General features: G+C 41.9%; 1 protein-coding gene across 1 annotated transcript in view; it reads right to left on the bottom strand.

Moving 5' to 3' along the window:
- Positions 1-8324: 8324 nt before the first annotated feature.
- LOC143123310 (putative cytochrome P450 120) overlaps positions 8325-13732 on the bottom strand; it is a 44824-nt gene continuing 39416 nt past the window's right edge. The window contains exon 11 of the mRNA XM_076284611.1: positions 8325-9733. Within this exon, the coding sequence (XP_076140726.1) occupies positions 9512-9733 (222 nt within the window). The 3' untranslated portion in view covers positions 8325-9511. The remainder of the gene's footprint in view (positions 9734-13732) is intronic.

Genomic DNA, 13732 nt, shown 5'->3' with positions numbered 1-13732 from the left:
TCATTCTGACTTCCTGTTGTGCTAGTGTTCTCCTAGTATATATTTTTGTGTCAAGTAATTACATTAATTGTGTCAATTAATCATACTCTTATTTTTCCACATTCTTATAACAAAAACAATGCTTGCACTGATGATGTCCCTGCACTGTTTACTTTTGCACTACCACCATTGCACATACTCCACCATAGCACCAATCAGGGTCAATGTATCATAGGTGCAGTCCCTACTGGCACTATCAGGCCTAGTAATCCTCACTCTTTACTTTTATATAACTGGGTGATTACATTTATTGTATGTGTGTGACATATGTGTGTATGTGTGTGTATGTACTGTATAAGTTGCTGCATATCTAAAATTTCCCTCTGGTATCTATCTATCTATCTTTTTGTATTACAGAGGATGAGGACAATCTGAGGAAGCAAATGGAGCTCAAAAGACCACCTGTGCCCAAGATCGATCAGGCAAGAGCCTTTGTTGGCCAATGAGAAAAGAAAAGAAAACAGCCTTCCATGGCACCAAAAAAGTAAGCCTGCCATTCACTAACACAGCACTAAGCCTGCTAATACCTTAGCATTTGTGAAAAAGCAATAAGAAGATTTGCATCCCCACAGCATTTACAGTTATTCCTCAGTCACTTTGATGCTTTTCTCACATCACTATTAACATTTGCACAGCAGTTAGTGAATATGTACGCTTCACATTTGCAATTTGTTCAGAGGAAGGAGAAATTGCTACTATGATGTGCAAATGAATAAATGTTGTGGAGGTTGAACTAATAGTTGTGAATAGTTAGAATTTTCATTCCTGATCTGAGAAACGCACCAAAGCAACTGAGGAAAACTGTAACACTGTCTTAAGTTGCTATTTGCCACTTTGACACTAACAAGCCCAAAACGGCACATTGTATTTCAATCACCTCTCAGATAATTAAGACACATGAAAGAGAAGGGGACAGACAATTCATGCAGAAAATAATAGCAAAAAAATTAGCTGCCAAGAAAAGGAAACCCATTTGTCAAAAGTCAGATGGTAAGTTTGCTTTCTTTAATGTAAAGTTAAGGCTAAACAAGGCTAAGATAAATAGTATTAAACGGGATACATAACAACATACCAAATAGAACTGCAGTCTTTACGAAAGACGAACCCTTTACAAAGGTATTTATTTACAGGACGCAACCTTTGTGAGATCACCCATCCCCAAAAAAAAGAAACTTCTCAAAAAAAATGAAACAGCCTCAGAGTTTCAGGTAAGACTTCTACAGTCATTGACCATATATTTGATGAATGATGATGAATACATATTAGTTTACTGAGGTTTTTGTCATATAGCATGGTGTGGAGGGATCTCCCAACCAAGTGGCTCTGGTCCCCTCTGAGTTTGAGGTAAGACTTCCTCACACAATGCCCATATCTTCAAATCTTCATGACACACAACACAGGCAGGGGCAGCTGTGGCCTACTGGTTAGGGGTTCGGGCTTGAAACCAAAGGGTTGCCAGTTCGATCCCCAACCAGTAGGAAAAATGTGTGCAGGGGAAGTGGTTGAGCACTGCTCTCCCATGTCCACATCCACGGCTGAAGTGTCCTTGAATATGGCACCTAACCTCACTGCCTCCCGAGCGCCACTGTAGCAAGGCAGCTCACTGCTCCGGGTTAGTGTGTGCTTTAGTGTGCTTCACCTCACTGAGTGTGTTCACTGTGTGCTCTGTGTGTTCCCTAATTCACGGATGGGATAAATGCAGAGACCAAATTCCTTGTATATGCAAGTATGCTTGGCCTATAACCCTGATTTACATTTACATTTTTTTACAGAAACAACATATCATTAAATGTACGTTGGTTTTATCTTAGAATGCTGTGCCGGGATCGCCCAGACAAAGACAGACTGTCCTTTCAGAGCCTGAGGTAAGTCCTCAGCACTTAAGGCCCATGTCATTTAAAGGAACATCAGTTACAGCATCACTTATTGACATGAATGAAATTGGACATACAAGTAAACGATAAGAACAGAAAAGAAGCAATCAGCAAAAAATCTTATTGGTTGTTTTTAGGATGCTTTGGAGGGAGTCGGACCATCCAGTCGGAATCCCACATTCTTTGATGCTGAGGTAATGAAATGCTTATCATGTCCATTTGCAATTGTGGGGATATATCCCATCTTTACTATTGCTTTAGATGGATCCAACTATTATAAACATTTGAATATACTAAGGTTTTTGTGTTTATAGGACTTTTTGGATGTCTCTGATGACAAGGTAAAGTGCTTTGCACATGATGACTGCATGTTAAGTTTTTTACAAGAAAATGTGTATGGTTTTACAGAAAAACAGATTCTGATGACCCTTTGTGCTGACATAAATTACATACTTTATTTTTACTTCGCATTTAGGATTCTGATGTATCAGATGATGGTGTTGTTCCCCAAAGGATGTTTGGAAACATCAAAAAAGCTTACCAGCAATTAAAGACCAAAAACAAAAAAATATCCTCCGAAAATGAAGACCTCAAACAAAGGTAAATTCAAGATCTTATCTTACACGCACACGCTCAGCTTGTGTAAGAAAGGATAACTATTTGAGTTTTGTTTTGTTTTTTGTGTTTTTCTCTCAAACGTGTTAAATGACAGATACAAAGATTTGGAAACACAAAAATAAAAAAAGAGAGGGATGGTCTTCGGGCAACCATAGAGGCAATTCATACAAACACTGCCCGCGTGTTGGGAGGTCAGCCTATGGGTGAGTGAATAATAATGCAATAAAAAAATGCAAGTTCAAATGCAATCTCTTTAAAAGAAGTGTATTGAATCAAACTGATTAACAATATGTTTTGTCAATATCCTGTGCAGCCCAATCGGAGTCGCAGATCACTGTATGTCAAGGCTATGCTTGGTTTGGTAAGCTATGGTTTGAATGTACCTTGCCATCGCTTCCCTGCTCAGATGGCAAGATACATTCAAACCATAGCTTACCAAAACAGTTACAGCAAAACCTCCCCTCACTCCTGAGAAATATCAGGCAGTAAAGGGTTTCAATTCATTCACGTTTAACAGAGAACCGATTCTATTTCTATTAAAAAATATAACAAAACAAAAACATGAACATGAATTGTTTCTGATATTTTTGTTGTTTTTGTTTTTCAGACACATTCAAGCGATGGCTTGTGGACAATGGCGTAGGAGAAGCTGAGGTGGCTGTACGCCACAAGAAAATAGGAGTATTCATTTCAGAAAAAAATCATAGATCTTAACAGAAAAAAATAAAAACCGCCTTAATCATACCTTTTGAAATATGTTGTTCTTTGTTAATTGTTCTGGGAGTAGGTATAATAGTAGGAAAATAGAATTGCACATTTTAAAAAAGGAGAAGTTGATAATTGAAAACATTTGTAGGCCTATGTAAAACAACTAGAGTTTTAAGCTGAGTCATATCTATTTTTGTTTTTCTAAAGTACAAACCTGTTGTCACCAGTTAAAACCATTACAGACCAATTCACACCAGTTAAAAAATATAATATAATCTTAAACCAGTTCATACCATTTAACACCAATTCATTCAACCAGTAGGTTTCTTTAACTGGACCTTACCAATACAATCCAGTAGAGACCAGTTACCCACCAGTAAAAAAATATAATATAATCTTAAACCAGTTCATACCATTTAACACCAGTTCATCAACCAGTAGGTTTCTTTAACTGGACCTTACCAATACAATCCAGTAGAGACCAGTTACCCACCAGTAGAAGTGTTCCAATTTCCATATAAAAACCAATAAAACCAGTTGAACTTTTTACTGGTTTCAAAATGGTTTCCAACTGGTTTCCTACTGATTTTCTACTGGATCTCAACTGGATTCCTACTGGATCTCAACTGGATTTTCAACTGGATTTCTACTGGAATTTCCGCTAGGGCAAATACCCCAATGAAACAAACATTCGCAGAGTTACACAGATTCCAGTAGTGATCCTGTTGTCAAAGAGAGGCCATTCCGCCTGCCATAAAAGCCCATACTGACACATTTTACTGCATGAAACTCACAGGGACCCCTGGTGGATTAGCCTGAGGCAGTCTCACTGTTATCCCCCTATTCCAGCCCTACTTGTCATCCATGAGAATTCTGCACTTTATCTTTAATATTCTTACAGTGTAGTTACATGTAAATAATATAACACCCATGTAAGTGTTTTATTACACACTGCTTACGCAGAACTTAACTTTAACCCCAAGTACATGTGTGACCAGAAACACTTTCTGCTCCTGCTCTGACTTCTAACAGTCCTGAATGATAAAGTATCTAATAGACTGTCAAACTGACTACATTAACTGTTCATCATTGTTGTCCTCCAGCAGACCACTTTCCCCACTCTCTCCCTTATCTTCTGAGATAACAGAACAATATCTCTATCGTTTACCAAATCACTGGGATATGGGATGTGTAGAATTGTCTGGCAAACATGTCTATGTTTTAGTGCGTGCTCAAATTACTAAGTAAAGAAAAGGATGATGGGAACTTTGGCGTCACTGATTAAACAGGCGGCTTCGGAGCGGTGCCAAAACATATGGATGCTTATTGCACTTGTGATAAAACGGCTGTGCTAGCAGATGTGTTATCTAAACGAGAAAGGCGAGACGGTGGATTGCCTGCTGCACGTCTGGAGACCAGGGGGAAGTGTTAGTTCTTTAATTAATGGCCCGCGCTGATGGAGGAGACAGCAGAGAAAAGGGCCGCTCTCAGGATGAAAAATGACACAATTAAAGAGACATTCATGGCACCTTGGTGTGGAATGCTGTCCACTGAGACAAACAGAGGAGGGAAAGAGAGAGTAAGAGATAGAGGATAGAGGTGTGTGTGTGTTGGGGGGGGGGGGGCAGAGAGTGAGAGCAAGATAAGAGAGACTTTTCTTTCCAAAAGACTGAATCGTTCTTCTTTCTGAAGCGCTGATGGTCACAGCGGCGTAAATGTTTGTGGTGGTTTGTGCGTCTGGCCTGCCTGTTTTGCATGGGCTTCACTTACGTCCTAATGATCCACTCCATCACTGGCCCACAGCTGCAGGAGATGGGATGTGGCAGCGCCACCAAAAACAAACTCTGAATTAGCCCCTGCGCTCACTGGGCCGCATCTGAAAAATGCCCAGTTTCAGGTCAGTCATCTATTTATAGTGACTCTTCTGACAACACGCATTCAGCCCAGCACATTTTGGATAGGCTACACAGTATACGGTTGCGTGTAATTTCTACGGAGCATTCGTGCTAAGAAATTGTGTTATCTATTCTACGCTGGGTTTCTATTACATAAACTACACTAACAAAATTACATAATTATGTGTTCAAATTGACTGAGGAGGGACCAGGGTGATGCTTGGATAACAAGGCTGGATGTTTGCAGTGGCACAATGCATGACTGAACTTGAGACACTCTCCTCTTAAGATGATCCTATTCCACAGATCCAGCTAAACCATCTAATGTGGTACCCCAGGATATTAAATTTAGCAATATTAAGTCCAATCCATTTAACTCCTGTAATATAAAAAAATGCATTTTGCTCTGAGGTGAGGAGACATATACTGAGATTATGTGGTGAACTGGGGCCAGTAACACTTTATAAACTTGCAGTTAAGGCCAGTGAAGGAGGGAAGAGGTTCTGAATTCTGATTCTGGAACAGGAGAGAGAGAGAGAGAGCGATTAGTGAAAAGAGAGAGGAAGAGAGGGAGAAAAAGAATGAGTGAGAGAGAAAGAGAGATCAACACAATCCCTGCCAGATGAGGTCTCATAACTAGAGTCAGCGTTGTGTTTCAGCGAGGCACGCTAACATTATTATCAAGTCCTCAGGCTGCAGAGGAAGCCAATCCATTGGCTGATAATGGAGTTGACCTGACCCTGGGGGGCCGTGCTGGCTTCCTGCTACACGAGCTGGCCTTGACTCCCTCCGCCGCCGAGAAGCTTTCCGGTGTACCCTAATACGATAGCTCCTTTATTAAGTACCACAAACACTCACTGTAGGAGACACTAGAGTCATGTGCACCCCCCACCACCACCACCACCATCGACCAGCTACAAATAATGATTCCTGTGCAAATCTTCCATGTGCCATTAAGGTAACATGTGGTGAAATGCGAAGACTCCTATTAGAGGATGCAAGATTAACTTTAAGATAGTGGGTCAATAATGATGTTGTTACATTACCAAATGAAAAGTATAGTGGGTCGCTTTTGTGTTGCATATTCACCTTTAGTCTGTGGGGTCATTAGCCAGCTGAAATGAACTAAGCCTCATTAGAGAGCACGTCTGGACTACAGCAAGCACAGATGCTCAAGATAAAGATCACACATCAAGTCCGTTCGGAAACAATGACGACACACATGCCCTCACCCATACCTACAAACACACAAACAACCACACACACACACACAACAAAACAAAACTAAAAAAACAAACAAACAACAAAAGGAAGACGGTCAGGTGTGGTCACTCATCAGAGCACTTAGGACCATCTTAAGACGTCTGCAGTCTGTTATTTGACTACAAGTTGTGTCATGTTAGGTAGGTCCCGTGGGAGGCCGGGGGACAAAAGCAGGGCAATCATCAGCAATTATCGGCCTGTTCGGGGATCCAGTTCCTGCCTCCCCTCGGCTCCATCCTCTGGGCTCTTCCTTTGGGGGTTATTAGCATATGAATCACACAGCCTGGGACATTTTGTGTGGGAGCAAAGGGGGGTGTGTGTGTGTATATGTGTGTGTGTGTATATGTGTGAATGTGTGTGTGTGTGTGTGTGTTGGGGTTGGTCATAGTAGGTGGAGGGGGGGTCTGTAGTAGGTGGAGGTTGGGAGTTGGAGGGGGGATTGCTGATACCGTAGACACTCTAATCAGAGACGACAATCAAAGAAGGGTGGGGTCCCCTCTTTTGTGGATACATCTGTCCTGTCAGTATCACACACTGGCAGAGAGAGGATGAAAAGAGAGGGAGCCAGAGGTAGGGAAAGGTAAAGGATAGGAAATAGGGAAAGAAAGAAAGGGTTTGCTAAAGAGAGAGAGAGAGAAACTGGGTGAATGGAAAGAGGGAGGAATATGAGATGGGATATGAAGGAGGGAATGCAGAGAGAGGGATGATAGATAGATAGAAACATTAGGATAGTGAATGAAAGAAAAAAAAACAGAGAAAGAGAGGAGGGAAGCATGGTAGCACCATCAACATGCATGCATGAACATACACACACACCACACACCACACACAAACACACCACACACACAAGCACAAACACAGATACACACACACAGTCACGCACACGCTGAAAAGCCCAAACAAAAGCAGTGGGCAGCGGACGCTTCCTGGCCGGCGCTCCTCGCACCGGAGGCTTTAGGGTCAGAGCAGGAAGCCGGAGACCATAAAGCCCTCTTCCTGTCCAGACAAATAGCCCATTAAGCCACATGTGCGGCCAGGAGATTGCTGCTGGCCACTATCTCCTCTCCCCTGCCCTCAGCCTCTCTACGGCTCCTCTATGTACTGGGGGGGGGGGGGGGGGGGGCAGTGTGCAGTGCAGTGCTAGCACACTTAGCAGATGCGTCCATGTGCTGCTGATGTGTCGCAGGTGACTCAGCTGTAAGGGGAGAGGATGGATCCATTGTTAGGCACAGCAAGGCTAATCAACAAGGCCGACTTTGCAGTGCCGTGTGAGAACTCGAAAATGGTGTTCTGTGTGCGAGAATGGACTGTGTGTGTGTGTATGTGAGAGTGAGTGAGAGAGAGTGTGTGTGTGTGTGTGTGAGAGAGAGAGGAGTGTGAAATGTAGAGTGTATAAGAAGGTGTGCGGCTTGTGGGAAGAACTAAAACAAAAAATAAATAAAATAAAGAAATGGAGGAAAACAGCAGCAGCTAGGCTATGAGTCACGCATTAGTCACACACACACACACAAGCCATTCTTTTTAAGACCTTCACTGTGCTGAGGATGTCAAAGGTATGCAGTTGCTGTGTGTGTTTTTATGTGTGAGGGAAATGATGAAGCAGAAAGAGTGTGGTGCCTGCAACAATAAATAAAATACCATTTAGCCATTCACCATTTGTCAGACAATGGTTTGTTACAATACAAATATTTCACTGATCTGTTTTACAAGGAAATGCAGTGACATTATTTTGCTAAGGTAGACTCACAGTTCAGCATGTCATTGGATGTGAAAGAAACAATATGAGCTGAATTTCCAGCAACAAAATATTCCATATCTAATAACCTCATCTGGCCTCAACAGACACACACACTTTGATACACATAATATGCAGTGATAATATATCATTCTTAAGTGGAAAAAGACACAGAGGTCAATGTTCATGTAGTTCCTTTATGAGGTCTCACAGTGTTCATTGTATGACGCTTGTACTGTACAAGATCAAATATATAAATATACAGTACAGGATTTATAAACATATCTGTATAAATAGCTTCAATAATGAGCACATTTTTTCACACAGCATTGTTGGCCCATCTAATTAAATGCTTTGGACCTGATTTCTGTGTGGTGCTTCAGCCTTTAAGTCCGAGTGGTCGGGGCTGACTCGGAGGCAGGGGCATCACTGGCAGGGGAGGGATGAGAATCGCATGACAACAACCCACCACAACAGAAACCCCGGCGATGTACTAGGAGCAGCCGTTGCTAAGCAGTTATGTGGTTGCTAAGCGGGAGAGAGAGAGAGAGCGAGAGAGACAGAGACAGAGAGAGAGAGCAAGAGAGAGCGAGAGACAGAGACAGAGAGAGAGAGCAAGAGAGAGCAGGAGAAGGCACAAGCAGAGAGAGAGGGAGAGAGAAAGAGAGAAACAAAGAGACAGAGGGAGGGAGGGAGGGAGAGATAGAGAGAGAGAGAAGAGGGAGGGAGAGAGCAGTAGGCAAAGAGGGAAACTCAGAGGGTACTCCTTGATGTCTATATCACACCCTCTCCTCTGTAGCTGTTTCATGCGGCTTTCCTCAATGACAAAAAAAAACCCCCATTTGAAACAACTAAGACCACAGATGCGGAACATTCACAGCAGGTCTTGAACCAAAATGGTTCTTATTGTATTGAGCAAATCATACACAGCACAACTGAGACAAATGGAAATGACTGAGGATCTTGCTCCATAAAGTGCTTTGACTGCGCAGACAGCATGTAGGGCAAAAGACGAGGCCAGCAAGGGAACTCATTTGAAGGAAAGACAATGGGAGGCAGAGACTGCATTTTGCTGGAGTTTCATCTCTTTGTACCTAGCAGCCATATTCTTGTGCGACTATTTGTATTTTGTCTCCTACTTTCAAGGCAACAGGGAACTGGTGTATTCATAGTGTCTCTTTCCAATGCCAGATAGTGTAAGTAAAAAAACCTCTTTAGAATGGGGGTTGGGGGAGGGGTTCCCATAGAATATAAATGCTGCAGGGTCAGTCCCCCTCCACCCAACCATACCCACTAAAAAAAATTATTTAGCCATATTGCACTACAATGAATATACTAGAGTGCTTTTTGTCCTATGAAAACTCCCACCTGTCTACTCGTCAGTCTGAAGTGCCTTTCCTTGCTTCGGCGTGAGGGCATGTGTGTGTGTGTATGTCCTGTGTGTTGCCGTGGGACTGAGGTGAGGCTTGGTCGTGGAGCGGGGTGAAGATGACCATGGGCAGCTCCGCTGGTCTGCTGACAGGCAGCCATTTGTACTGCAGGCTCTGGTCGGAGGGGCTCAGAGCCCACCCGTAGTGCTGCAGCATATAGCCACACACGGCCTGGATAGGATGGACACACAGACACAGACACACAAATAAACACGTGCAGAAACACATACACACATGCACAGGCAGACACACATACACACACCCACACACACATAAATAAACACGTGCACAAATACAAACACACACACAAACACACCCACACATATACACACACACAGACACACACAGACACCAACACACACTCTAATAAATGCGTACACATACACATACACACACACACACACACACACACACACACACATCCATATCAGGCTCAAAATGAAGGTCAGGGACGTCCCTGCAGGAGACTTGCATGTGCTGCTCCTCAGGAGGCCTGGCATACTAAACACAGAGCTGCATCGAGAGCCAGGAAAAATAGATGGACACAAGTTGACTGTCCACATCCCCAATAAAACTATGCACAAAATACATACACAACCCTATTCAGAGAGTTTTGGAAATTCCAAATGTTCTTCATCATCGAAACAAAAAGTATTCTAGTGAATGAGAGGATACAATCTCGCAAAAAAAATAGTAGTAGAAATTGAAAGAAAACAGACATGGGAAAATACATTGTAGTCATTAGTGACTCACCCATACAAAGAACTCATACTGAAACTGAAACTCTTTTAAGTATGCCAGTCACAGACATGAGGACATAAAAAGTACTAATCCAGGGCATTTTGAATTCAGTCATGCTCAGTCTAAAAAAACATTCAATCATATGGATCATGTATAATCACATAAAAAATCCATCATCACAGTATATTATATATATATATACATACACATATGTATGTATGTACTATTGATATATTATTGTATTTTATTCTAATTATTATCATGTTATGCTGCTGCTATTACATGCAGGCCACAGTCTCTTGCTGTGACCTTATCTCTTATGGTCTCCTCGCTTGGCTTGGGGTTCCCCACTGGGTGGTGATATTTTCAAGGGGGCACCCCCTGCCATGCCAGCTGTCTTCCCCAGCGGGCGGCCCACTGCCCCCAGACACCCCGACATCCGCCAGCAGCCAAAACACCATGCCGCACCACCGACCAGACGTCTCAATCGCACAACGCTACGCGCTACACACGGGCCACAGCAGTTAGAGACGGTTCAATCTTACACCGCTATACACTACAGATGTAACACAGCCATCACAGATATCTCAATCTCACAAGGCTATACAATGTACACACAGATAAACTCCACAGTCAGAGATTTATTAATAATCTGACGTTCACACAGCATTCACAGATATCTCCATCTCACACCACTACACACTATAGGCTATACATGCAACACAAACATCACAAACATCTCAATCTCACAATGCAGCACAACGTATACTCAGTAGTCAGATACACATTCATCTTATAACACTTCACATTACATAATGGAACTCAACAATCACAGACATTTTATTCTCACAACACTAGACAGCTATACGTGCAAAGCAGTCCCAGACATCGAAGTTTAACTCCACTCATGCATAATAATCTACCAATGAGAAATGTTTTATCTCTCACCTCTATACAATATAAACATGACCCAGCAGTCAGAGAGATCTACATACTACACACATAACACACCAGCCAGAAATGTCTCACATCAATGTCAGGATGCAAAAATAATTGTGACCTTAATCGATAAGGACACCAATATCTGAGATTATACCCTTATAATTGTCACGGTTTGGGATTTTTGTCTTGTGTTTCTGGTGTCTTGGTTTTGTGTCTTTTAGTAGTAGAGGGATTCGTTCACTTCCTGGTTTCTAATAATACTCTGTATGGGATATAATGGTCCATCTTTATATGATATTATGCGGTAGATGCTAATAGATCATACAACTGGAATTCCGTTGGGACAAAAAACGGAAAGTTGGGACACACACATAAAATGTGATAAAAAAAAGAATACTATCATTAACAAATCACGCAAACTCTATATTTAATTGAGAATAGTTCAAAGACACATATGAACTGTTGAATGAGAGAAACTTGACTATTTCATGGGAAATATAAATAGATTTTGAATTTGATGCCAGCAACACGATTAAAAAAAGTTTGGACGGAGTCAAGAAAAGGCTGGAAAAGTTGTGAAATAAGTAAAACCAAAGGGAAAAAAATTCACAATTAATGAAGTGAACTGGAACCATGAATGGGGATAATTTCCAGAGAATTTCCAGTGAGACTGAGCAAAGATGTGGAGGTATTTATCACTCTGTGTAAACCTGTGCGGGCAAATGATGAAACAATGTAAGAATAATATTTCTTAACATGCAAAGAATTTGAGGATTTCATCATCAGTACGTAATATCATTAAAATATTCAGAGAATCCAGAGAAATCTTTAAAACAAGGGATAGAGCTGAAAAACAATGGCTCTTGGATGGCACTGCATTAAACCAGACCTTTTTCCTGTAAAGAAAATTAATGTATGGGCTCAGGAAAACTTCTGATAACCATTGTCTATGAGCATGCTCCGTTCACAAATGCTAGTGTAAATTTAACCATGCAGAGAAAAAAAAATATTTAGACATGATACAGAAATGCTACCATCTTATCTGAGTCTGAGCTCATTTAAAATGGACTGAGGTAAAGTGAAAGAAGGCCCTGTGGTTATCCTGTGATCCCATTGTCCATCGTACTCATCTTACCAGTAGTAAGTTGTCCAATACCTGGAAGTTACGCAAAATTACGCAACGACACGCCCATTTCAAGTCGTCTGACGAGAAGCAATCTAGTACAAGCCAGAGGACCCCCAAGTTCGGCTAACCTAGCGTTCATGAGCTTCGGAAAATCCTTTCTCCGAGTGAAAACATCATCATTCCGCGTCATTCACGTCACTTAACGTGTGAGTCAGAGGTCGGAAACTTGGGCTAGATTTTGCTAACAGAGTTGCCCAGTTAGGGGCTCGTCATCACTTTTGTCGTCACGTTGTAGTTCGTTTGTAGTCCATGTGGCCTTGCATGTCCAACAGTTTGAATGTGAACTTGGTAATTTGCCCTTTTTATCACTTGAAAAGCTGCATATCTTTCTTTCACGAGCATCTTACACTATATTTTAAGCAAATACAGTTGTTTGTTTAGGATTAGTGAGTGTATGTTTTAACCGTTGTTGTGGCATCCGTGTTTGTCACACATTCGATGGCAAAGCACTTGAACACTTGCTGTCGGAAAAACAAAGTAGCCATGGGGGCGGTCCTTGTCATTCCGAGGTGCTCTGAATGCACCCTAAGAGTTCTTACGACTTGAAAACAAAGATGGCTGCGCCCTGTACTTGTGTTAAGTAGCTGTGCTATTTTACTCTTCTTTTTACTGCTTAGCAAATGTGAATGTCCATTTAAATTACTCGTACACATTAAGCGCTAAACCAACAAACGCTAGACAACGCTATGTTACTCGTGGTGAATACTCGTGATTGATTGGTCTTTGATTCATTGTGTTGTGATTAACATAAACGCAATAACATAAACTGGAATGCTTCTTAGGGGGAAGTGACGTCATTTCACAAGTGGCACCTGGGAATGACAAGGACCGCCCCCGAGATTACTTTGTTTTTCCCACAGCGAGTGTTCATGTGTTTTGCCGTCGGAATGTGTGACAGTTTTCTGATGCCCATGAACGCTAGGACAAGCCATCAGCATGGACAACGGGATCACAGCATTAGACCAATCAAAATGTGCAATTATTTTTTGGAAATCAGGTACCACTCTTGGCTAAAGAGCAGAGGGACTGATCAACTATCCAACGTATACAACTTGTTATAGTGCTCAGTTCAAAACACAGCATCCATGATGGTGTAGAGGTGCATCAGTGCCTATGGCATGGGCATTTTGCAGATCTGGCAGGGTACAATCAATGTTGTATGATGTAGGCCTACACGGGTTTTGAGCAACATATAGGCCTACTGTCATCCAGAGAATCTTTTCAGGGAAGATCTTGAATATTTCAGGAAAAAAAAGCCAAAATGAATTCTGCCCATATTTAAACAGTATTTCTCCATAGAG

The sequence above is a fragment of the Alosa pseudoharengus genome, unplaced genomic scaffold (assembly GCF_046254945.1).
Source record: "Alosa pseudoharengus isolate Yale_2024_CS ecotype anadromous, Long Island Sound unplaced genomic scaffold, YU_APseudo_1.1 YU_APseudo_1.1_scf_14, whole genome shotgun sequence".
Lineage (NCBI taxonomy): Eukaryota > Metazoa > Chordata > Actinopteri > Clupeiformes > Clupeidae > Alosa > Alosa pseudoharengus.
Note: the sequence above shows the minus strand (reverse complement) of the source record. Positions and strands in the feature narration are given on the sequence as shown.